At 43.1% G+C, this 26,940-nt stretch overlaps 1 protein-coding gene across 3 annotated transcripts; it reads left to right on the plus strand.

The window, feature by feature from the left end:
• Positions 1-88: 88 nt before the first annotated feature.
• Positions 89-26,477, plus strand: pak2b (p21 protein (Cdc42/Rac)-activated kinase 2b). 3 transcript variants are annotated; one of them, XM_021603990.2, is made up of 15 exons: positions 89-312; positions 14,100-14,423; positions 21,272-21,378; positions 21,509-21,659; positions 21,749-21,780; positions 21,945-22,055; positions 22,169-22,301; positions 22,413-22,476; positions 22,611-22,659; positions 22,900-23,012; positions 23,204-23,321; positions 23,477-23,576; positions 24,670-24,866; positions 25,058-25,195; positions 25,377-26,477. In XM_021603990.2, exons 2-15 carry the CDS (start codon positions 14,234-14,236, stop codon positions 25,461-25,463), a joined length of 1,590 nt encoding a protein of 529 aa, XP_021459665.2. In that variant the 5' UTR covers positions 89-312; positions 14,100-14,233; the 3' UTR covers positions 25,464-26,477. The 3 variants fall into 3 exon arrangements, with proteins under 3 accessions (XP_021459665.2, XP_036834039.1, XP_036834040.1); XM_036978144.1 differs by lacking the exon at positions 89-312 and adding an exon at positions 4,827-4,845; XM_036978145.1 differs by lacking the exon at positions 89-312 and having other exon boundaries at positions 14,294-14,442.
• Positions 26,478-26,940: the final 463 nt, after the last annotated feature.

Genomic DNA, 26,940 nt, shown 5'->3' on the forward strand with positions numbered 1-26,940 from the left:
CACACAGCAACAAATAAATTACCAGACGGATCTTATCAAAATGCAGTTGGTACCGTTTAATATAGTTGTAACACCCGTCGCTGGGGCGGTAGTTCCGCCTCCCCTTCGCCATAGTGGAATTATTCCCGGGACGAAAAGATTGAGGAAAAAATGTAGGGAACTAAACTATTGAAAACACAATGGATTACGCTGTGTAATTTATGCAAGCTCCACAGTAATATCATAACTCTTGTTTTACGTATGTACAAACGTTTTCATAGCGTCTAGGGATTGGACCCAAGTTATATTCATGTTTCCTGTGGAGTCTTTCTGGTAAGTTGCGAGTCGCAGAACAACGTCATCATCAAATAAATTGGCGATTGTCGGTACCGAGGACAAGCACTATCTAGCTAATCAATGCATTTATGTTGCTTACCAAATTAACATGTGTATTATAAAGCATGGTTCGTTATTGACTGGCATTCGCGCTACTGCACTTGGAGGACAAGCTTGCTAGCTAATTCACTCATGCACATTTCTGCTTTTCTAGCAGTGCTAGCTAACGTTAGTTAGATATGTGTAATTAGAGTTCTGTCTAACTGAAGAAAAAAAAACTCGGGTAACTGTTAGCCTAGCTAACCTGCTTTAATTAGATTAGTTGAATAGCTAAAATAATTAGCACTAATATAATCGTGGAATGCGCTAAATAGTCACTTGGGAGACGACAGAGCATCTGATCTTTCACTGACTTTCTAATACACAGTTGGAAGTACTGAGGTAAAGACCGTTTCAGATTTGATATTCGCTCTTTCAAACCACTTGAGCCACAGAATCCAAGTAAGTGTCTTGATGTTGGAAGAATTGCGCACAACATTGCACAGGTCTTATTTTCAAGATGTTGACATTAATTCGCTTTCCAAAGCTCATAAACGTGGAAATGTGAGCAGCATTTTGTATTCCTAGTTGAATTTGTTAGGGAGTGTAAGCAAAGTACAAACTACTTTTTTTCTTCCCAATTTCGTGTTATCGCTGCAACTCCTGTAGGGACTCGAGAGGCAAAGATCGAGAGCTGTGCGTCCTCCGAATCACAACCCAACCAAGTCGCACTGCTTCTTGACACAATGCCCACTTAACCCAGCCGCACCAATTTGTCGGAGGAAACGCCTCTGACCGTGTCAGCATGCCACTAGTGCACGATGGGACAAGGACATCCCTGCCAGCCAAACCCTCCCCTAACCCGGACGACACTGGGACGATTGTACGCCGCCCCATGGGTCTCCCGATCGTGGCCGGCTGTGATAGAGCCTGGACTCGAACCCAGAATCTCTAGGAGCACAGCTACAGCTTAGACCACTGCGCCACTCGGGAGTCCCACAAACTTTTTTTTACATTTGAATTTCAATAGCTCCATGTGACCTACTGACTTCAAGGTTCAGAATGTACACTCAGTGGGCCTACAGTTTGTCCATTCTCACATTCAAACTTTCTGATTTCAGTCATGTGACCTACTTGACTCAAACGAGGTTGAGAATGCCCACTGACTTCTATATTGAACATCTTCATCTCACATGATTTTACATACATTTTTCAAAATGTTACATTTCAATAGCTCCTTGGTCATGTGACCTACTGACCTCAAACTACTTTCAGAATGTACCACGGACTGGTGGAGATGGGCGCCGCGAGGCGTCCAGTATGGTAACGTGATCGATCCCTGAGAAGCTGGTGGGAGCCCCGGGGAGAGTTTTCTTTGCAGGGCAGGGCGCCCTGGAATGGGTTCTCCCCAAGAGAGGGGCCCAAGTCCTGGAAAGCGTTGCGGTTCTGGCGGCGTCCGTTGAGCTCTCGCTGGCCCTTGAAAATCCGGAGCAGTCGCTCCGTTGCCCTTCTATCACCACCATTGGAAGTTTGTTGTGCGGCCCATCTCGCGGTCTCTTGTGCAGAGAGGGGCTGCGGTCGGGGGCCGAAGGCGGACAGATGGGGGTTTGGTCAGGCAGTTGGTGGCGGCAACTCTGGACGTGTGCCGGGCCCTTCTCGCGGATCTCCCCAGCTACAGTGCTCACCGGCCCTGTTCGCACTGGGTCTCCGGCGCCGAGCAGCTGATTTTAGAGCGGGTGCGAACCAGGGGAATCCGTCTGCTTTAATTAAAACAAAGCATCGCGAAGGCCCGCGGTGGGTGTTGATGTGATTTCTGCCCAGTGCTCTGAATGTCAAAGTGAAGAAATTCAATGAAGCGCAGGTAAACTGCGGAGGAACAATGACTCTCTTAAGGAGTGCTTAGCCTTAGTAAGGTAGATAATGAGGTATCCCTATAGCAGGGCTCTTCCAATCCCTCCCTGTATGTCACCTGTTTTCTAGTGTTGCTAATGGTGCAAATCAAGCGGGAGTTACCTCGGTACTAGTCCGTACGCGAAGAGAGTCCTGCAGATGGTGATGGCTGATGATTGTTAACGGAAGGCGGCAGTCAGTCCTGGACTATGGGGCTTTCGGTCAAGCATGAAAATGTAGGGGCGGTTCCACCAGACTCAATGTTTTGCTGCTGGGCTCTTGTAAACGAATCCTGACTTTGGCTTCCTGTCAATCAGAGAATGATGGCTCGAACGCATACCTGGCTTTGGCTGGGAGGGGTAGTTAAGTCCTGGGAGACGGCTGATGAAAGTGTACTACTGGCATCAGTCTGATCACAGAGCGGCTGTGGTGAAACGTTTAAACACACGTCCCCCGTATACTTAGCTAGCTCTAAACCGTGAAGGTTTGAATCGAATGCTGGCTTTGGCTGGATCCGCTAACGGTGGAGTACTAAATGGAGCTGGAATGTGCTTAGCGGTTATGGACACTGCCAGGTCTCAGGTCCGCCTGGGTGCGGGACTCTATACATTCTATGTGGAAGCTCTCCTCCATGCTCCTTGGAGCATGTAGTGGAGATGGCATGTGCCTTACCATTAGTTGACACTACCAAGCCTCATGCTTGCCTCATTGCGGGACACCACACATTGTAGGTGGGGAGGTCTCTACGCTTACATTGACTTGAGGTGGAGACCAAACCCTTTGGCCCGCATGGATCTGGCTCATGCCCTACGAAGTGGGGAGAGGTATCTCCAGCTTGTCTTGGGAGGGAGGCCTACATCTGATGTGGGTATTACCATCCATGCCCATTGATTTGCTGTGGACCCATACAAAGGACAGGTTCCCACTGGGCACTCATCACTGAATGTCAACTTGATGAAATTCAAAGGAGCGTACCCACCTGTCGCGGTCGCACTCAAATCACCCAAGCACGGCTTCCGGTGACGCAACTTAGGAAATGGCTGCCTAGTTTTTCGTACTGCACATCGGTTGGGTATTTCCCCCCCTAAATTCAAGTATTTACTCTGAGCATTATAATAACTTACGTAAAAGGGGAAAATAGGAAAAGGCCGCGGAGCTACAACAACAGCCCGTAACAAGACAGCAGAAGATATAATCGTCGATGAACCCGAAAGAGCGGGTCGTGAGGTGATAAGGAGGAATTGCGCAAGGAGCTCACAGGCTTACGAGAGGAACTTCGAGAAGATGTAAGAAAATAACTAAATCAGTTCAAGAAGGACATTAACCAGAAACTGGAAGAAAACAAATTAGAACTTCACAGCATATCTACAAGAATGGGGGACGCAGAACAGAGCATTGGGGAAACGGACACATGGAACTCCGCAGTCAAAGAAATACTTGAACATTCACTGAAAAGCCAACACGCACTACAGGCAAAAGTGACAGAACTCGAAGGTTTCTCACATCGAAACAACATTAGACTTTATAACTTCGTAGAGGGCGCAGAAAAATACTCTCTGCCCAACTTCATGGAGGGTCTATTCAAGGGCATACTTGTAGACGACACTGACCTGGGAATCGAGAGAGCACACCGAGCTCTGGCCTCAAAACCCCGCAGCGGCGCCCCACCAAGATCCATAGTAGTACGGTTCCTAAAATTCTCAGTCAAAGAGAATGTCTTACATGCAACCTGGATAAAGCCTGTTAACTTCCAAGGCCAACAAGTGTTCTTTGATCATGACTACGCGGGAGAGATACTGCAAAGAAGGAAAGAATACACCCCCATTAAGAAAGCACTTAAAGAGAAGGGTATTCGCTTCCAAACACCATACCCGGCAAAAATGCGGGTATTTCTGGAAAATGGCCCGGTTACATACGAGCATGCAGACGAGGCGGCTGAGGACCTGAAGTCAAGGGGCTTCCCAGTGGAGTATACCGCCAGGAGAAAGGTGACATCACCTTGAAAGACCAGCGGAAAGCAAGCTCTCCCATGGATCATTGTTGACAAGCAGGGTCATGGAGAAAGAGGGAAACCATCTCGGCGAGAGGACGTTCACATCCGAGAGAGACTCCGGCATTTCCAACGGGAAGATGTAAGACACTGAATCGGACTTAACAGAATTAATAGTTAACGTGAGCTGTTAAGACTTTGAGTTGTTACGGTTGACATTACAATAGGTAAAATATATCCCCTATTTTCCCCCAATGCTGAAGAAGGGTGAGTAGCCAAAAGCACGTGTTCTTTATGAACACACTAAGTAGCGTCACGTTAATAACATATATATTAGCTAAGGATTAATGACACATTGACGGGGCGGCAGAAGGGCATATCGAGGGGAGGATTCATGATATGCATGACCTATATAGTTTTCACTTGTAATTAACCAATGTGTATAAGCGACGAAATAGGCGCCCTTATTATTTTTGGTTCCACCAGGTCTTGTTTGTGACTACGTCACGCATTTTCATATCTGAGCGAGGGGCCCATCCTACGGACAGGCTCATCCCCTCAAACCCCAGAGGCAAGAGACAGTCCTCTGACATGGGAGTCCAAATACCTAAGTATTTTCCCGCTTTGGTTTACTTTATCGTTCTTGATTTTTTTGTTCATTTTTAGGTTCATGATAAGCAGGCAGATATTATGCACAGGGTTTTTTATCAATGTAAACGGACTGGGGAGTGCCGTCAAGAGAAGTAAGGTAATAGCAAAGATGAAACAGGAGAGAGTTGACATACTATTCTGGTAGGAAACTCACTTATCCACACCTGAACAAGAGAAACGGGGGTAGATTTATAAATGTTAAATGCAAACTGGATAACAATGAAGTTACATTATTTAATGTATACGCACCCCCATGGAGTGACATGGTCTTCTACGGGAGGTGTTTGATTTAATTGTTTGTTTGATTTAATTGCCACAGAAACCACTGGCACTCTTATCTGTGGAGGGGACTTTAACACAATTCTAAACTCAAAATTGGACAGCACAAACCAAAATAGGAAAATGAGCCTAGTTGCCAAAAAGATCAATAGGATACTGCCGGATCTAGGACTGCTCAATGTATGGCGTTGACACCCACAAGACTGATAAGGAATATACTTTTTACTCAGCCCGCCACACTGAATAATCCAGGTTAGACTACTTTTTTATGTACAGTGCAGATAGACACAGGCTTGAGGATTGTAGGATCGGGCAGAGCGATTTATCAGATCATAATGGAGTTTACCTAACTCTATACCTTGATAGCAAACCAAGAAATACTACACTGCTCAAAAAAATAAAGGGAACACTAAAATAACACATCCTAGATCTGAATGAATGAAATATTCTTATTAAATACTTTTTTATTTACTTAGTTGAATGTGCTGACAACAAAATCACACAACAATGATCAATGGAAATCAAATGTATCAACCCATGGAGGTCTGGATTTGGAGTCACACTCAGAATTAAGGTGGAAAACCACACTACAGGCTGATCCAACTTTGATGTAATGTTCTTAAACAAGTCAAAATGAGGCTCAGTAGTGTGTGTGGCCTCCATGTGCCTGTATGACCTCCCTACAACGCCTGGGCATGCTCCTGATGAGGTGGCGGATGGTTTCCTGAGGGATCTCCTCCCAGACCTGAACTAAAGCATCCGCCAACTCCTGGACAGTCTGTGGTGCAATGTGGCATTGGTGGATGGAGCGAGACATGATGTCCCAGATGTGCTCAATTGGATTCAGGTCTGGGGAACGGGCGGGCCAGTCCATAGCATCAATGCCTTCCTCTTGCAGGAACTGCTGACACACTCCAGCCACATGAGGTCTAGCATTAGGATGAACCCAGGGCCAACCACACCAGCATATGGTCTCACAAGGGGTCTGAGGATCTCATCTCGGTACCAAATGGCAGTCAGGCTACCTCTGGCGAGCACATGGAGGGCTGTGCGGCCCCCCAAAGAAATGCCACCCCACACCATGACTGACCCACCGCCAAACCGGTCATGCTGGAGGATGTTGCAGGCAGCAGAACGTTCTCCACGGCGTCTCCAGACTCTGTCACGTGCTCAGTGTGAACGTGCTTTCATCTGTGAAGAGCACAGGGCGCCAGTGGCAAATTTGCCAATCTTGATGTTCTCTGGCAAATGCCAAACGTCTTGCACGGTGTTGGGCTGTAAGCACAACCCCCACCTGTGGATGTCGGGTCCTCATACCACCCTCATGGAGTCTATTTCTGACCGTTTGAGCAGACACATGCACATTTGTGGCCTGCTGGAGGTCATTTTGCAGGGCTCTGGCAGTGCTCCTCCTGCTCCTCCTTGCACAAAGGCGGAGGTAGCGGTCCTGCTGCTGGGTTGTTGCCCTCCTACGGCCTCCTCCACATCTCCTGATGTACTGGCCTGTCTCCTGGTAGCGCCTCCATGCCCTGGACACTACGCTGACAGACACAGCAAACCTTCTTGCCACAGCTCGCATTGATGTGCCATCCTGGATGAGCTGCACTACCTTAGCCACTTGTGTGGGTTGTAGACTCCGTCTCATGCTACCACTAGAGTGAAATCACCGCCAGCATTCAAAAGTGACCAAAACATCAGCCAGGAAGCATAGGAACTGAGAAGTGGTCTGTGGTCACCACCTGCAGAACCACTCCTTTATTGAGGGTGTCTTGCTAATTGCCTATAATTTCCAGCTGTTGTCTATTCCATTTGCACAACAGCATGTGAAATTGATTGTCAATCAGTGTTGCTTCCTAAGTGGACAGTTTGATTTCACAGAAGTGTGATTAACTTGGACTTACATTGTGTTGTTTAAGTGTTCCCTTTATTTTTTTGAGCAGTGTATATGGAGACTTAATACAAGCATGCTGAATGATCCAGCATTCAAGGAATCAATAAAGACAGAATTGAACATCTATCTGGAGAATAATGATAATGGGGAAGTATCTCCTGCTATATTGTGGGATGCAGCTAAGGCGGTTATTAGAGGGAAGATCATAGCCACATCTCTCAAGAAAAAGATTAAAGCACAGAAACTGCTGAAATTACAGGAAACCCTAAAAAACTTAGAACGATCTCATAGTCAATACAAAGACCCTCTTATATTACGAGAGATTCAAAAGGTAAAACAGGAGATTGACCAGATTTATAGATAAGAAGTAGAGAAATAACGATATTATGAAGCAGGCTCAAAGGCAACCAAATCACTAGCATGGAGACTCAGGAAACAACAAGCACAGAATACCGTTTTCAAAATAAAAGACCCCAAAACAAAAAAGATCACATGCAAATTAGATGAAATGCAGAATGCATTTGAATCATATTACACATCTGTACAAGCAACCAGAGAAGGCAGATGCACAGACAATAGAGCACTTTTTGAACTCCCTTGATCTCCCCTCAATTGGGACAGAGCAAAATGATAGACTAACTTTAGAAATATTCACAGAAGAAATTAATAAAGCAATATCTCAACAAAAAGTCAACAAGTCTCCAGGCACTGATGGCTTCCCTTCAGAATGGTTCAAGACCTTCAGAGAACAATTAACACCTCTACTTAAGGCCTGTTTTAACTGGACTCTGAGGGAGGGGGGTCTCCCACCGTCATGGAGAGAGGCCATCATATCAGTAATCCCAAAAGAGAGTAAAGATAAGAAAGAATGCAGTTCAAATAGACCTATCGCAATTCTTAACACAGATTATAAACTAAATGCATCAATAATAGCCAAAAGAATGGAGAACATAATCTCAGAATTGATTGATGGAGATCAAACTGGTTTCATACAAAATAGGCAGACACACGACAATATAAGGAGAACACTACATGTCATGGACCACAATCCTCAGAATAAGTGCAATATTAATCAGCCTAGATGCAGAAAAAGCATTTGATTCAGTGGGATGGGATTACCTATTCCAAGTTATGGAAAGATTTGGTTTCAACAAAGAAGTGATACAGTGCATCAAAACACTGTATTCATGTCCGACCGCTAGAATAAAGATAAATGGACATTTGACACGAACGCTAAAATTAGAGCGAGGGGCAAGACAAGGCTGTAATCTTTCAGCCCTAGTAGAAAATTATACCCCACAGGAAGCGCTGAAGAGTAGGTATAACTTCACCTGGACCTCTTCATCCATTAAATATCTGGGAGTAAATTTACCAAAAGATACACCAAACTTTATTGCATGAATTACGATCACATTAACAAGAAAATATATGATGACCTAGACAGGTGGAATTCACTTCCCTTAGATCTTAGTAGTTGAAGTGAAACAATCAAAATGAACATCCTGCCAAGGTTACTGTATTTGTTCCAATCACTGCCCATAGAAATCCCACCTAAACAGTTTAGGGAATGGGATAAACGGATATCAAGGTTTATCTGGAACCGTAAGAGAACAAGAACTAGATATACAACATTACAGTTACCAAAAAACTGTGGGGGTATGGCCTTACCAAACCTAAAAGATTTATGTGTCAGCCCAATTGAGACCCCTGGTGTGTTGGTGCAATTCAGAATACAAATCCAAATGGAAAGACATCGAGACTAATTTTACAGAGATACCCATACAGTCAGTTTTGGGAAATAAGGACATGGTAAAAGAAATATACAATAGACAAAATCAGTGGATTAATTTCTCTCTGAAGACATGGTTTAGGGTAGTTAAGCAAAATAATTTAGACAGAGAGATCAAACTGTTGAGTTGGCCCGCATACGACCCCAGCTTCATCCCTGCAACTCAGGACAGCAGGTTTAAACAATGGACGCAGAAAGGCATCACATCATTCAGTACAATTATAAGGAATGGGAACCTAGATAACTTCCAGGACCTAAGTAAAAAAACATGGCTTGGGTAAACAAGATTTTTACAGATACCTACAAGTTCGACACTATTTCTTAAGGGAGATAAAAGTGACTGACCCTCGAGCACCTCCAAAATTAATCCAAGTATTCACTAACGCATACAACTTGGAGAGTAACAAAAAAACTATTTCAGATCTCTACTTGGGTATTCTATCCTCAAAGAAACATTCTACAAACTATATTAAAAAGAAATGGGAGGAGGAACTTAACATTGAAATAACTGATGAAATATGGTTGAAGATATTAGAGACTCAACAAAGCTCCACCAACTCAAGGTCATGGAGAGAATTCTGTTGGAAGAATGTTATACGTTTCTTCATAACACCTAAACTGAAATCAAAACAGACTGGCTCACTACACCCTTGTTGGAGAGAATGCGGTCTATTGAGGGCGGACCACTCTCATATCTAACATTGGAAAAATAATGGGATTTGACATAGAACAAACATTAATTTCTTTGTACATGGGTGAAATACCTGATAACTTACACAATAGTTGAAAAGTACCTCTTGAAGGTTCTACTGGCAGCCAGTAAAAAGGCTATCACTAGGAAATGGCTACAAAAAGACCCTCCCACAGTGACACAATGGATAGACATTGTAGAAGAAATACACCACGTGGAGTGTATGACCTTTGCTTTAAGAACTCAACAGGAGAGAGGTCAGGAATACTGGGAAAAATGGGTTTCGTACTTGGAAAAAGTCTAATTCAAAGATGTCAATGTAACTAATATGATGATATGATGATGAAGGTATGAAGTGCACTGTAACTGCCAGATCTTTTTTTGTTCTTATATTTGACTTTATTTGTACTTTCTTTGTGTTCCTACAATAAAAACTAAATATATATTTTTTAAAAAAGCGATTACTAACCACGGACTAGAATAAACTATTTCCTTTAACGAGAAAAAAAAAAAATCACCCAAGCACATTTGGTGTATGTGCTTGGCTGAGGAGCCAATGATGCAACGCTACCATCTGTGTGAATCCCCCCCCCTAAACGCAACGATACCGTAGCACCACGGATCTTGAGGTTGTCCCGGCATAGCCTGCCTCTTTTGGCAGGTGAGTAGAGCCGTTCGTGACGGGGTTGGGGTGCGGCTGGATGAGTTGCTGCCCCTCTCCTGATGCATGTTTGTGGGGAACCTGGTGCTAAATCACTCATAGACTAACTGATTCTGGGTCAGGTTTTCGTACGTAGCAAAGCAGCTCACTCGCTGCGATCTATTAAGTCTGCCCTCGATCCAAACCTTTGTTGGGGACGGAAGGCGTCTTCCTCCACCATCCTTCTTCTTTACATACGGGTTACCAGGTGCACGCAGAAGGGCCAGAGGTCAGACAGAGTGTGAGAGAGCCCAGGCAGGCAGGTAGAAGGCGTTGACATGGGCCTCTGGATAGGTAGGGGGCTAGGTGGTGGTCGCTCATCCGGCTGGGCCCATCCTCTGATGGGACTGTGGAAGTTAAAAGGTCACCAAGTGCACGAGGAGGCCTTCATCAAGGTGGGGTGCACTCAAGAGTCTGAGCGGGGGTGGGGGGGGCAGCACTCCGGCCATGGAGGTTGGAGTGGGGACTTAGTCTCGGAGTGGAAAAAAGCAGGTGGGTCACCAGGTGCACAGAGCCTGTTTCGGATTACCAGGTGCACGTGGTTCCTGACAGCGGGAAAATAGATGTCTTAGTGTCCGGGAGGGGGTACTTAAGTGTGGGTGCTCCAGTTCGCCTGATGGGCAAGGTTATGGAGATGGCTGAGCTCCGGCCAGGGCACGGTGATGGGTGATGCCCAGTGAGAGGGGTGTTGAACGGGTAGGGAGAGTAGGTGTGGAGGTCTGTAGTTCCAGGGAGTAAGGTCTGTAGTTCCAGGGAGTAAGGTCTGTAGTTCCAGGGAGTAAGCTATACACACTCAGGCCCAGGGAGAGGGCAGGCAGGGAGTAGAGGCCTGGAGTTCAGATGGCAATGGGGGCCTGCCTGGAGGTCAGGAAGGCCCCAGTGGGAATGCCCAAGTGAATAGGTGTGTGAGTGACACTGTCCTTCAGGGGAGCAGAGCAGGCAATTACTGTAAAAACGTGTGAGATGAAAAATTGACAAACTAAGGTGTGCAATATAGAAGGGTAGTCAGTGGACATTCTGAACCTTGTTTGAGGTCAGTAGGTCACATCAAATCAAGTTGTATTTAGACCCTACAGTGAAATTCTTACTTACAAGCCCTTAACCAACACTGCAGTTTTAAGAAAATCCCTAAAAAAGTAAGAGAAAGTAATAACAAATAATTAAAGAGCAGCAGTAAATAACAAAAATGTGACCAAGGAGCTATTGAAATGTAAAATGTAAAAAATATTTATGTAAAATCACCTGAGATGAAAAGGGACAAACAAAAGGGTGTGCCATATAGAAGGGACATTCTGAACCTTGGTTGAGGTCAGTAGGTCACATGACCAAGGAGCTATTGAAATTAGAAACATTGAAAATTAATATAAAAACGCATGAGATTAAAATGGACAAACAAAATTTGTGCTACATGTAAGGCTACTCAGTGGATATTCTGATAGTAGTTTGAGGGTTGTAGGTCACATGACCAGAGAGCTATTGACGTTTTTTATATTTTTAAAATTGTAAAATCTCATGAAATGCAAATTGACACAAAAGAGTGTGCAGTAGGCCCACTGAGTGTACATTATGAACCTTTTTTGAGGTGTTGGTCACATGACCAAGGCACTATTGAATTTCAAAAATTAAAATAAATAATTTTAAAATAGTGTGAGATGTGAACCAACAAAAAAAGGGGTGTGCAATGTGTGTCTATGCCACCGGGTTAGCTAGAACCAGTTTTGAAGGTTTTAGGAGTAATGGTTAAAGATCTATTGAAATTTGAAAATGTTGATTTGTCACTATGTTGACGGTCCCTAACTGCTGTTGGTGGACATAAGGAAAACTACAGGTGAATATCCGTGTAATATCCAACCTGAAACTGTCTTTACCTCTGTGTTGGATGTCGGGGTGATCTGGAATGTAGAACTAGCTAACGTTACTATGGTGCATATTTCAGAAACCTTGGCCTAATGTTAGGTAAATGCTATTGAATGTGTGGAGTGAGAGAATTTATAGGTATGCCTCTATCTTCTCTCTTTTCTAACTAGCTAATGTTACTGATCTTGAAAGTTGATTATGATGGTCTTCATACACAGTCCATTTATTGTTTCTCAATAGTCTGACATGGTTTCCTCTCTTCATTTACTCTCTATCATCTGCACTGATCTGAGAAGATGGATAGATACAGTGCCTTGCGAAAGTATTCGGCCCCCTTGAACTTTGCGACCTTTTGCCACATTTCAGGCTTCAAACATAAAGATATAAAACTGTATTTTTTTTGTGAAGAATCAACAACAAGTGGGACACAATGAAGTGGAACGACATTTATTGGATATTTCTAACTTTTTTAACAAATCAAAAACTGAAAAATTGGGCGTGCAAAATTATTCAGCCCCTTTACTTTCAGTGCAGCAAACTCTCTCCAGAAGTTCAGTGAGGATCTCTGAATGATCTAATGTTGACCTAAATGACTAATGATGATAAATACAATCCACCTGTATGTAATCAAGTCTCCGTATAAATGCACTTGCACTGTGATAGTCTCAGAGGTCCGTTAAAAGCGCAGAGAGCATCATGAAGAACAAGGAACACACCAGGCAGGTCCGTGATACTGTTGTGAAGAAGTTTAAAGCCGGATTTGGATACAAAAAGATTTCCCAAGCTTTAAACATCCCAAGGAGCACTGTGCAAGCGATAATATTGAAATGGAAGGAGTATCAGACCACTGCAAATCTACCAAGACCTGGCCGTCCCTCTAAACTTTCAGCTCATACAAGGAGAAGACTGATCAGAGATGCAGCCAAGAGGCCCATGATCACTCTGGATGAACTGCAGAGATCTACAGCTGAGGTGGGAGACTCTGTCCACAGGACAACAATCAGTCGTATATTGCACAAATCTGGCCTTTATGGAAGAGTGGCAAGAAGAAAGCCATTTCTTAAAGATATCCATAAAAAGTGTTGTTTAAAGTTTGCCAAAAGCCACCTGGGAGACACACCAAACATGTGGAAGAAGGTGCTCTGGTCAGATGAAACCAAAACTTTTTGGCAACAATGCAAAACGTTATGTTTGGCGTAAAAGCAACACAGCTCATCACCCTGAACACACCATGCCCACTGTCAAACATGGTGGTGGCAGCATCATGGTTTGGGCCTGCTTTTCTTCAGCAGGGACAGGGAAGATGGATGGAGCCAAATACATGACCATTCTGGAAGAGAACCTGATGGAGTCTGCAAAAGACCTGAGACTGGGACAGAGATTTGTCTTCCAACAAGACAATGATCCAAAACATAAAGCAAAATCTACAATGGAAAAATAAACATATCCAGGTGTTAGAATGGCCAAGTCAAAGTCCAGACCTGAATCCAATCGAGAATCTGTGGAAAGAACTGAAAACTGCTGTTCACAAATGCTCTCCATCCAACCTCACTGAGCTCGAGCTGTTTTGCAAGGAGGAATGGGGAAAAAATGTCAGTCTCTCGATGTGCAAAACTGATAGAGACATACCCTAAGCGACTTACAGCTGTAATCGCAGCAAAAGGTGGCGCTACAAAGTATTAACTTAAGGGGGCTGAATAATTTTGCACGCCCAATTTTTCAGTTTTTGATTTGTTAAAAAGTTTGAAATATCCAATAAATGTGGTTCCACTTCATGATTGTGTCCCACTTGTTGTTGATTCTTCACAAAAAAATACAGTTTTATATCTTTATGTTTGAAGCCTGAAATGTGGCAAAAGGTCGCAAAGTTCAAGGGGGCCGAATACTTTCGCAAGGCACTGTACATGTGAGAACAATATATGTAATGAATGTAATGTAATGTGCATGTGCTCTTGTTCACCTGTCATTTGTGTGGTCAACCTGATTATGTCTCTGTTTGTCTTACAGATATCACTCTGCGCTCTCCTTCTATTCTGATTTCCATTCCTGATCTCTCTGCACACCCCTGTCTATTCCACGCACTCTCACTCTCTGTCTGTCTCTTTCTGTTACCCTTTCTGTCCTCCCCCCTCCCTGTGGCCATGTGTGATAACGGTGATCCCGAGGACAAGCCCCCTGCCCCCCCGGTCCGGATGAGCAGCACCATCTTCAGCACAGGCTCCAGCAAGGACCCACTCTCAGCCAATCACAGCTCTAAGCCCCTGCCCTCGGTTCCAGAGGAGAGGAAACCCCGCAACAAGATCATCTCCATTTTCTCAGGCGCAGAGAAAGGTCAGACGAGTCCATAGAGGTGGGGCACTGGGAGGGGCTCTAAAGCGTGGGTCGGCTGTCCTATCTTATTTTTTTAACACTAGGGAACCACTGCCCCCCCCTTCAAGCTAATGAGTAGTCATTCTGGGTGTAACATTTTAGCAGTGTAATTAATACATTTCATGAACCAGGTTTCCATCCAACCTTTTTATGCGAGAAAAGTCGACAAAACACGCTAGACAAGGTGAGATCTTTTTATTTCGTCAAATTAATTAAGCAAGAAATGTCGGTAGAAGCGGTTTTATGCGCAAATATTCATATAATAACCATCATGTCGAAGTAGACCTCCCACTACAACTCGGGAAAGCATGCAGTTTATTACAGATGAAATAAGTTATGATGAACTTCACAGGGTGGTGAAAGTGCACGGTGATGAGCTTGATGCTCAGTTCCAATAAATATCAAGGGTCTTATTCTGGTGAAATGATCATCGATGCTTGGCTGCCGTTTGACAAATACAAATAATATCTCTCTTTTGTCCATAATAGTCTCATCATGTATGCTATCCCCGCACTGTATCTGCCAGCTGTTGGCTAGAGCGCACGTGCCAATAACAGTGGGCACACTTGCTATGTAATGCAAATACATTTTTTAAATGTGCATTACACTTAGTTGAAAATGCGATGGAAACCCATTTAACTTGTATTTTTTATTCGGTACATGGGAATTTAACTGCGAAAGGTATTTTATGTGCACTACGTCATCACGCACAGCCTTTTATCTGCAACAAGTCACTTTGATGCAAACAGCTCCGGTGGAAAAATGCGCATATCATTTTTATGCAGATTTTAGAATATTCGCATTCAGAAATCTGTCATCAATTGGATGGAAACCTAGCTATATATGCTATCACAAAATTTGGTTGAGTTTATGAATGTCTTAGATAACATTAAAACATGAAATATATATATTTCGAATAACACAATAGCACTTTCATTTGTTTCTGCTCCTGTAGGCTGTATGTAAAAACACATTCAAGTGTTCAATACATTTTATTCCCGAGTGGAGCAGGGGTCTAAGGCACTGCATCTCAGTACAAGAGGTGTCGCTGCAATACCTGGTTCAAATCCAGGCTTTATCACATCCGGCCGTGATTGTGAGTCCCATAGGGCAGAGCACAATTGGCCCAGCGTCGTCTGGGTTTGCCCGGGGTAGTCCATCATTGTAAATTCGAATTTGTTTTTAACTGACTTGCCTAGTTAAATAAAGGTTAAATAAATTAAACTATTTGTGGAATTGTGACAACTATGAAAGATGAAGCATAGGCTATGTGTTGGAACGTGGTAACAGCTTATTTTTATAACAACAAAAAATACCCCAACCATCAAATGATGAAAACATCAGTAGCCTAAACATCTTTATAAGCGCCAAGTGTGCTTAATAAATAGTGTAAATCATCAAAATAGCAATGATGGTATTATAATGAATGTGTCTGACAGCAGTCAAATATGATCAGCTTGTGCTTACATGGCGTGCGTCTAAACACAATGGCCTCCTGTCACATAAACAACAAACTGCTGAGTGTGTTGCTGATGTTTTTGCTTGATGTAGGGTCCTCTCTCTCAGTGATGACATTTTGTGCTGATAATTGTCCCGTAGCATTGTCACCGGCTTATTCTACCCAAACCAAACGGTGCCGTTCCTTCCTCTCTCCTGTCTCGCCGTTCCATTTGGTGGTGGCGCGGGCACCTGCTCATTGCACCATTCATTTAAAACATGCTTTTACTTAGACCTCAGAGGTGTATGTTCAGGAGAATAATAATAATAATTGATGATTCATTTCTTCCCCACTATCTGAGCTGTTTGCATTCAGATTTTGTAGTAACGCTGACGCAGCATGTGCATCCAATCATCTTGGTCTTCTTGCCATTGTAAATGACGCACACTTTCACTGTGAACTCCAAGTAGGCCAGAGTAGACATATAAGACTGCTTGGATTCAGTGGGCTGATAGAGGGTACATACCATTTTGAAATTAGATAGATCAATGCAATGGAATGGCCTGCCTTATTCTTCATTCACAATTGGTGATTTACAAAATTTGGCATTAGCTTCCCCTCAGTAATCAACTCACACTTTCTCACCCATCATACTCTCATTTATTTAATTTGTTGTGTGACGTTAGTCTCTGTATAGTTTAGCTTAGGTTCAGTTTCGAGGCAATTATTGGGGTGATTATCAACTGGGCACGGCACCTCCAACTTCCGGGAGAAGGAGGGGGATTAGGCCCTACTGTCGGAAGAGGGGCAACGGGGGAAAACCATTCGAAAAATGACATGCCCTCCTAAAACTGGTTATAACTCCAGTTCATTTTGTGATATTAAGATTCTAGTAAAGAACAAGAAGGCCTGCAAACTGTTAAAGCTCACAATTCACGGCTTTGTTGACAATGTTTCTATCTAACGGATCTTTTTCAAGTCAAACATAAAACATTGCTTTACATCCCAAAATATACATATTTCACCTCGCATGACCATTACGCACATGGTGGGTGTAAAAACTATTTGTGTATCACTAATAATTTGATATCAATGAGATTGGCACATGTGGTAGTTACAAAAAATGACCTATATTTACAAAATGACCAAATAGGAGACCTGGAAGGCAAGACAAATCAAAATGACATATTCATGTAAGAAATGGTCTGATGTCAAACTCTTGGTTCAGACCTTTTAGGAGACATGGTACACATGGTGAATCCAATACAATATTATTGAGAAGATTATCAGTACCCCCCCCCCCAGGAGTCTTAACATGTTCGATACCGATGTGTCTCTGAGAGCTAATGTTGTGACGAGCCTCCATGTAATGCACAGCCACAGGGTTTCTCTGGTCAAGGGTCCTGATATTACTCCTTGTTGTCAGAGATTGTTTCGTTTTTCCTACATAGCATAGACCACACACTTGATCAGGTATATCGCATTTTTTTGTGGAACACGTAATTATGCCCTTAATCTTAATGACCTTGCCCGTAATAGGGTGATTGAACATTGTGCATTTGTTCGTAAAGCTACACTGGTTACATCGGCCACATCTGTAATTACCATTCGGCACATTGTCTAGGACAGTACTACGTGACACTGATGGAAGATCCGATATCACCACCATTTGATTGATGTTAGAGGCACGTTTGAAGACGACCCGCGGGGGTTGTTGAAACGTCTTTTCCAGTTGTGGATCAGTGCTCAAGATGTACCAGTGTTTTTTTAATGATGTGGTTGAACTGTTTACCATGTGGGGGGTACTGAAGGAAGCACTGAGCGCATTGGTCAGGAGGGCGGGGTGGTTTGGGCGTGAGGCTGTCAACCTGGCTCATAGTTTTATAACGATCCCTTGCGTCATGCAGCCATTCCTCTGGGTAACCCCGCTGCCTGAAAAGCTCATCCAGATAGTCGGCTTGTTTGTCATAGTCCCTCTGTGTAATACAAATCCTGCATATGCAACTGTATTGGGGCAGCAGGTAGCCTAGTGGTTAGAGTGTTGGGCCAGGTAACCAAAAGGTTGCTGGATCAAATCCCCGAGCTGACAAAGTAAAAATCTGTCGTTCTGCCCCTGAGCAAGGCAGCTAACCCACTGTTCCCCGGGCGCCGAAGACTTGGATGTCGATTATGGCAGCTCCACGCACCTCTCTGATTCAGAGGGGTTCGGTTAAATGCGGAAGGCACATTTAGTTGAATGCATTCAGTAGGTGATGGGGAGGCTCTTTTTTAGGGTGTACAGTGCATTCGGAAGGACCCCTTGACCTTTTCCACATTTTGTGTTTGGACCATGATAGTCCGTTGGTAATGTGGACACCAAGGAACTTGAGGCTGTCTCACCATTGTCAGTGAGGCCTACCACTGTTGTGTCGTCAGCAAACTTAATGATGGTGTTGACTGTGTGGCCAAACACAATTCCGTAGTAAGTCTAGGGTTTCCGGGATGATGGTGTTGATGTGAGCCATGACCAGTCTTTCAAAGCACTTCATGGCTACCGACTTGAGTGCTACGGGGTGGTAATCATTTAGGCAGGTTACCTTCGCTTTCTTGATCACAGAGACTTTGGTGGTTTGCTTGAAACATGTAGGTATTACAGACTTGGTCAGGGAGAGAATGTCAATCTGACACTCAATAGTGCTCCTTACGTTTTGACAAGAAAATGGTCCATTTCACACAGTTGTCAAGATAACGTCCCTGCATCTGATCTGGCGGACTCACGAAACACAAATGCTTTGTTTGTAAATAATTTCTGAGTGTTGGAGTGTGCCCATGGCTATTCGTCAATAAAAAAATAAAATGAAAATTGATATAAGGAAGTTGAAATTATTTATACTTTTACTTTTGTTATTTAAGTACATTTGAGCAATTCCATGTACTTTTGATACTTAGGTATATTTAAAACCAAATACTTTTAGACTTTTACTCAAGTAGTATTTTACTGGGTGACTTTCACTTTTACTTGAGTTATTTTCTATTATTTTCTATTAAGGTATCTTTACTTTTACTCAAGTATGACAATTGAGTACGTTTTCCACCACTGCCGCCTGGTACCAAAAAGGCCTGATTGGTGGAGTGCTGCAGAGATGGTTGTCCTTCTGGAAGGTTCTCCCATATCCACAGATATGGGTGATGGAGTCAAATGTGGGACTTATATAGACAGGTGTGTGCCCTTCCAAAGGTTTCATGTCCAATAAATTGAATTTACCACAGGTGGACTCAAAAGTTGTAAAAATATCTCAAGGATGATCAACGTAAACAGGATGCACCTGAGCTCAGTTTCAAGTCGCAGAGCAAAGTGTCTGAATACTTATGTAAAAACAGTATTCCTAGCAAGCAGGGAACTTTAAAAATACAACTTTCATCTCTGAACCGGATTTTGAATAACAACCCCTGGGGATTTGAATACAGGTCACTGGTTGAAGCAAAGGCTGGGCTTGGAACTTTCAATGTGTATTGAAATGTATTAGAAATGTACTTCTAGCCCATTGGATTCCTTCCACTATAACTCTAAGATGTTGTAATTGTAGTTTGTTGTACGGTTATAAAGATGTCCAAGTAGGTAGTAAAATCCAGGTGACATCATAAAAGGTGAAAAAACTCCTCTTTGAAAAAGACGTGCTTGTTGCTCTGAGCTGGATCAGATCCCAAGGTCAGGTGGAGGCTTATGTCACAGAACTTCAAGACTGTCTGATGATCTGATTGATTCTTAAGGGGGATTTGTATGTGTTGCATTACATCTGATGTGGCCCTCTATCTCTGTTTTTGGCTGAGAACTGCATTTTCAATCCACTGACAAGTTCCCACCGTTACATGTACTGTAGAGGGCCTCTCTTCCCTTCCCCAGCCCTCAGCTCCCGGCCCCAGCCCCCAGTTTCCAGGGTCTCTTGGTTTACACATTTATTCCTACAGTGAAGAAGTGAGGTCTCCAGAGAAACTAGCTACTACTGTACATCCCCTAAAGACATATCCAGATAAACAAACTACACTTCCCAAAGACACATCCCAGGGGTCAGAGGTCAGGGGTTGAATTCTCTCAGAGACTGGTGGGATTTACCATGGTCTGGCCTGAGGTTAGATCAACTGTACTCTGCAGGGCAAGCACCACATAATGACGACAGCTGTCTGTCAGTCCAGCTAGCTCCTGGTCACTTACATGGCCGATGTAACGGCAGATTTCCTCCTCTTCGTCTGAAGAGGTGTAGCAGGGATTGGACCAAAACGAAGCGTGGTAAGTGTCCATATTGTTTATTATAAAACATCAACTGAACACTAAGAAATACAAAACAATAAATGTGAACATGAACGAAAACCAAACCGAAACAGTCCCGTGTGGTGACAAACACGGAAACAAACACCCACAAACCAACAGTGAAACCCAGGCTACCTAAATATTGTTCTCAATCAGGGACAACAAAAACAGCTGCCTCTGATTGAGAACCATATCAGGCCAAACATAGAAATGGAAAAACATAGAAAAACACACAGACTGCCCACCCCAACTCACGCCCTGACCATACTAAATAAAGACAAAACAAAGGAAATAAAGGTCAGAACGTGACAGCCGAACAGTGTGCCATTCAGTGTGTCTACTGTATATTCATGTAAAGTGTATTGAGATGTTTAAACACAGTAAAGTTTTGTTTTGATTGGAGGGGGAAAAAAAGGTTCTGTTTTTAATTTTTACTACTTTTGCAATAATATCTAAAAACCTGTTTTCACTTTGTCATTGTGTGGTATGGTGTGTAGATTGATGAGGAACATTTTTTATTGAATCCATTTTAGAATAAGGCTGTAACGCAACAAAATGTAGAAAAAGTCAAGGGGTCTGAATACTTTCCGAATGCACTGTAGGGTGGAAGCTGTCTCCACGTAAAAGGGAATTCCTGTCCGTTGGCTTCCTCTATAGGTCTGTGCTAAAGTACCCCCCCCCCCCCCCCCCCCCCCCCCTTCCTCTTAATCAAAATGTCATGAAAGATTCTAACAACTACAGTGTGTTAAATAGACTTATTTAGGAAAAGTCTCAAGGACAGAGAGGGGCATGACTTGAAAAATGTCACAGTAATAAATAAAAAAGACATTTGTGAGCAGTCCAAATGACTGCTTTAGTGGTTCTGGTGGTAAAGGTGCATTACCAGTAGCGGCTACATTTCATTCAGTGCATCTTAGTTCAGAACCAATCCATCTTATATTAGTGTCCATCTGTGTGCATCAGACTATCCAGAGGCAGTTGAGGTTTTTTGGTCTTTCAATTTGTCTATCCATTGTTGGATCTGATTACATTTCAGCCCATTTATTAACAGAATGTAATGATGGTTTATTGATTGACTTTCAGGTGGTAGAAAGAAAGACCGGGACAAAGAACGACCAGAGATCTCTCCGCCTTCAGACTTTGAACACACCATCCACGTTGGCTTTGATGCTGTCACTGGGGAGTTCACTGTGAGTAGCCACACTTTCCTCCAACTCTTCATCTCTTACTCCAGGTATACTCTAATCTCAGCCTGGATGGATGTAGTACTGCTAGTTTTCTTAGTTGATTGACCCCCCCTTGTATCCTCCTCGCTGATAGGGCATGCCAGAGCAATGGGCACGACTTCTCCAGACATCAAACATCACCAAGTCCGAGCAGAAGAAGAACCCACAGGCTGTTCTCGACGTGCTCAAATTCTATGACTCTACGGGCAACGGCCGCCAGAAATACCTCAGTTTCTCCTCCTCTGGTGAACTTTCATATGGATTAGACTTGACTGTTTTCTGTTTGTTACAGACTTTTTAAAGATTGTGATTTTTTTTTTCCTTTCATTTTTAGAAAAGGATGGTTTCCCCACAGGACCCCAGTCTGTAAGTACTACATTTGTTCTAGTGATGACTTACTAGCTACCTGAATAATATGGTGCTGTGATTTCTTGTTCCTTGACCTCACTCATGGCAGCCCAGAAAATATGTGAAAGAAATATCTGTGGGCTATGTATGAAATGTGTGTTATATCTTCTATTTTGCATTAGCCGGTCAAAAATGTCATGGAACCCTCATCGACCAATATCAAGGACATTGATGATGATGATGATGAAGCTCCCCCACCCATTGTGGCACCACGTCCAGAATACACTAAGAGTGTGAGTCATTTTGAATGGAGCTCACAACGTCCACTTCTCTTTCGCTCTTGCTCTCTTTCGACCTTATTCTCTCATGCTTATTTATTATGTGTGCCTTGTGTGTTGGCCTGCAGGTGTACACTCGCTCCGTCATTGACCCCATCCCCACTCCAGCCACATGCCCAGATGGAGACTCGGCCTCCAAGGCTGTAGACAGACAGAAGAAGAAGGGAAAGATGTCAGATGAGGAGATCATGGACAAACTGAGTAAACAAACTATATATTTTACAAAAGCAATGTTACAGGTAGCTATTAAGACCCGTTTGTCAGGGGAAATCAGTATTGGTCTGGTCTGTATAATCATATATTTGCCCTCAGGAACTATAGTCAGCATTGGAGATCCCAAAAAGAAGTACACGAGATATGAAAAAATTGGACAGGGGTAAGTGTACGTTGATTTGAAGGTGGTAATTGGGGTGTATTTGAGTGCAGTGTGTATGGGGCCTTATTTGTGCATGGGGAGAGTGTGTGTGTGTCAGAGTTATAAAAAAATATGTAAACATTGTCCACACACAGGGCTTCGGGGACAGTGTACACAGCCATTGATGTCGCCACAGGACAAGAGGTAAAGTGGAATTAAGGGTTGTCATTGGTGGACTGACCGGGGATTGATGCATAGAGGAGAATAAGTGAAAGGAAGGAAATATTGAAAGAGTAGAGGAATGACGACAAGAGAGTCAGGAAAGGGGAAAGAGTTTGAGAACTGTTAGCCTGGCAGCAAATGAGAAATAGCAGGATAACTAATCACTCACCCATTTTAGAGGCTCATGTTGAACGTTTCCTTCTTTCTGGGTGTTTTTCACAGGTGGCCATTAAACAGATCAACCTACAGAAGCAGCCCAAGAAGGAGCTGATCATAAATGAAATTATGGTGATGAAAGAGTTAAAGAACCCGAATATTGTCAACTTCGTAGACAGGTAATAGAATGGTCAAGTATATAATTGACCTTAACATCACTAACTTTGGTGTCAGTTCGATGTACCAAACCTAACCTCCTGGTAATGGTGAGACTCTAGAGGTCCTGGAACACATTGGGTGTACCATTTTTTACAATACAATATATCCTAACGACCTCTCTGGCTTTGGTGTCTGTGTGTGTTTATGTCAGTTTCCTGGTGGGAGAGGAGCTCTATGTGGTGATGGAGTACTTGGCTGGTGGCTCGCTGACTGATGTGGTGACAGAGACCTGCATGGACGAGGCTCAGATAGCTGCTGTCTGCAGAGAGGTGACCAGCTCTTATACGGCACACAGCGTTAACCTTTACATATTTACCCTTTAACACTGGCTGGGTGGGAAACTTGTGTGTGTTTGTTGACAGTTTTTTCCTTCATAACCATCCCTCTCTGTGTCTCTCCCTCTCATTGGTTTCCCCATCTGAAGTGTTTACAAGCACTGGAGTTCCTTCATGCGAACCAGGTCATCCATCGTGACATCAAGAGTGACAACGTGCTACTGGGGATGGATGGCTCTGTCAAGCTCAGTGAGTCTCCCTCTACCCCCTAAACAACCCCAGGCTGGTCATGGTCTATGTAGAGTTGTAGAGGAAGTAAAAGCACTAATAGTTGGGGGTAGATATTTACCTTATTGACCGTGGTAGTGGTGCGTGAGTCAGCTGTTTGTTCACCCGCACATGCCCACAATTGCTAATAACCCATCCTTAACTGCTCGACTATATGTGATAAAGTGAAAATCTGAGGCCCGACCCTAACCCGTTAATATAGAAAATGCGCTGTAGGCTACCTATAGTCAGAGACAGCAGATAGATTTTTTGACAAGGGGTGCAGGATTTGTTTTGCCTGATTTAGATATGTTTCTGCTTATAATATCCAACATTTTTGTAGTCAAGCTTCTCTTCTGTCATTATAGGTTGCCCTAGAAGACTAAATAAACCCTTGTACCCCAGAATGTCATAAATAATTAGAATTAAAACGCTGATTGTATTTCAACCACATAAAATCCAAGCTGATGTCATTTGGAAATTTTACACAGAAAATCTTTCCCATTTATTTATTTGTTACTGCATTTTCTCCCAGGTCCCTCAACGTCTTTGTTCCGCAAAATAAGCAGAGATAATAGAGAGAACTTTACCGATGTCAACTAGATTGAAGTATTGATTCCATTGATCTATTACATTTTCTGTTGAGTAAGAGTTTATTTAGTCTTCTAGGGCACCATATAATGACAAAAGAGAAGCTTGACTACAAAAATGTTGGATATTATAAGCAGAAACATATCTAAATTGGGCACACAAAAAATATCCTGCACCCCCTGTCAAAAAATCCTTCTTTGACTGTAGCCTACAGCACATTTTCTATAATAGCGGGTCGGGTGCGGGCCTCAGATTTCCACTTTATCACATATAGTCGGGCAGTTGAGGATGGGTTATTAGCAATTGCAGGAGGGTGAACAAACAGCTGACACATCAAACCACTAATCTACATCCTATGAAAGAGAAGTACCATTTTGGCAAGGATAGTTAACAAATGACTATTATGCTAGTGCTGCTGTTTGTAGTGCTAACATTCAGTCTCCATCTCTCTCTGAGTTGTCCCACCTCCCTTCTCTTTGTGCAGCCGATTTTGGTTTCTGCGCCCAGATCACACCAGAGCAGAGCAAGCGCAGCACCATGGTGGGCACGCCTTACTGGATGGCACCTGAAGTGGTGACCCGGAAGGCCTATGGGCCAAAGGTTGATATCTGGTCCCTGGGCATCATGGCCATTGAGATGGTTGAGGGGGAGCCTCCATACCTCAATGAGAACCCGCTAAGAGTAAGTGAACCATAGAGTAGCACCCTTCTAAAATGAAATTTATTTGTTTTACTGTATCATAGTGCATCAAAAGCTAGTTCCATAGTGATATAAGACTGACGTGGATGTAACAGGCAGACTTTTCCAGCACATTTGTAAGGTATCTCACAGTTCTAGTCTTCCCCTCTGCGCTCTCTCCTCTCTTCCCCAAGGCACTGTACCTGATTGCTACCAATGGCACTCCAGAGCTGCAGAACCCAGAAAAGCTGTCCCCCATCTTCAGAGACTTCCTTAATCACTGCCTAGAAATGGATGTGGAGAAGAGAGGCGGGGGAAAAGAGCTGCTGCAGGTGATGCCCCATTTTATCTATGGCTTCCCATGTGATTTGCTCTTCTACTCTTGTGTCAACCTGATTGGTTGGATGAGGCTGTATATGCCTCCATCATTACACCATCTGCATGTACTACAATAGAGATGAGCTCCAATGTTAACCTTACTCTCTTTTTCCTCCCTCTTTCCTGTTTGTCTAGCATCCCTTCCTGAAACTGGCAAAGCCCCTCTCCAGTCTTACACCTCTCATCTTGGCTGCTAAAGAGGCCATGAAAGGCAACCATTAACTGAACAAACAACCATGCCTTCCCATGCTGTGCCAGATTTGAGGTTTTGTGCCAGACAATAGACTGATTGACAACCCAACTCTATATGCTCCAGCCTGATAAGCCCTGACAAACCTCACTGTGAAGAAGACCAAAAACATCCAGAGCACAACCCATCGCTGACCATATGAACTCTTTGATTCTCACTCAAACGTTTGAAGATCCATCTTATTTTCAGATCCAGGCTTAGTTATTTTGTACAAGAAGAAAAAATATATATATATATTTAACATGGAATTAAGATATCTAGTTCTTACTTTTTGGAAGAAATATTACTGCCTTAAACAAATGCAAAACATTGCCTAATGTATTGTTGATTGTGTCAAATTATTTTCCCATAATTGTTTTTTTCTTTGTAATTTTCCCAATCCAGCTTGTTATAGTGTCCTCTTAGGCATTTTGATACTTGAATTTAATTTGTGTCCCCACTATGATCACGTTAAGGGCCTCTCACTTAATGAAACTGTTATTCCCACATGGTGCCACATTTAATCTTTGGTCTTTTCTCATTTGTTATAGGACAGACATTTCAAAACATTCCCATTATTACAGTGAATATGGTGATATGGATGACGATATAGGGTTGCCTTATTTGCCAGTGCTACCATCATTTCCCTCCTGTGTCATTAGTCCCTTGGTAGTAGATGTGCACCCTTATGGGCAAAATCAATGGAAGAATGACAGGGTTTATTCTTGCTTGGGCCAACGTTCTTTGTTCTCATAAAAATGTTTTGCTATATTGTATATGTCAAATTCTGTACTTTTTGTGTATTTAGGACTGTAGCTTGAAAATGTGCTTTTTCATGTGTATATTGTGTACCTAACTAGACGGAAAACAGTGGATATCAGGCCGGGTACCTTTTTTATAGGCTAGAAAAGGCCATGTATATTTACTGTTTTATTTTTTTCTATTTGGATTACTAACAATCTGACAATTGCCTGCAAATTCAAATAAATGCAGCTGTTTGTCCTTATTGTTGATTTAAGAATGATTATTTCTGTATACTAAGACTCTAACTTGAATGGAGACCATCAAAGAGTGGGCTCAAGGAATGCCACTCCAAGAGAGCATTATTTTTAAACAAGATTTGGAGCTATTACATTTTGTCAAAGTAGGCCAGGAAAAACGAACGTCCTCATGATTTTGTTTGTCTTTTCTCTTATGTATGCAGGTATAATAAGTCAGATAGTTCAAAGTCAAGGGTCGTTTCATGAATCGAAAATGTTACAAAATGAATGTGGGTGTAGATAAACCTGGGTAACTCCCGCTACTGTAGATGGGAGTATGTCCAGGCAGACCCATTTTACTAGCAAGAACCTGGCACAGGGTTCTTGGGGTAAGTTGTGCCAGAATCTGATACACACATTCTTGATCTAAACTCAGCAAAAAAGGACATGTCCCTTTTTCAGGACCCTGTCTTTTCAAAGATAATTTGTA

This window comes from Oncorhynchus mykiss, chromosome 5, assembly GCF_013265735.2.
Source record: "Oncorhynchus mykiss isolate Arlee chromosome 5, USDA_OmykA_1.1, whole genome shotgun sequence".
Classification (NCBI taxonomy): Eukaryota; Metazoa; Chordata; class Actinopteri; order Salmoniformes; family Salmonidae; genus Oncorhynchus; species Oncorhynchus mykiss.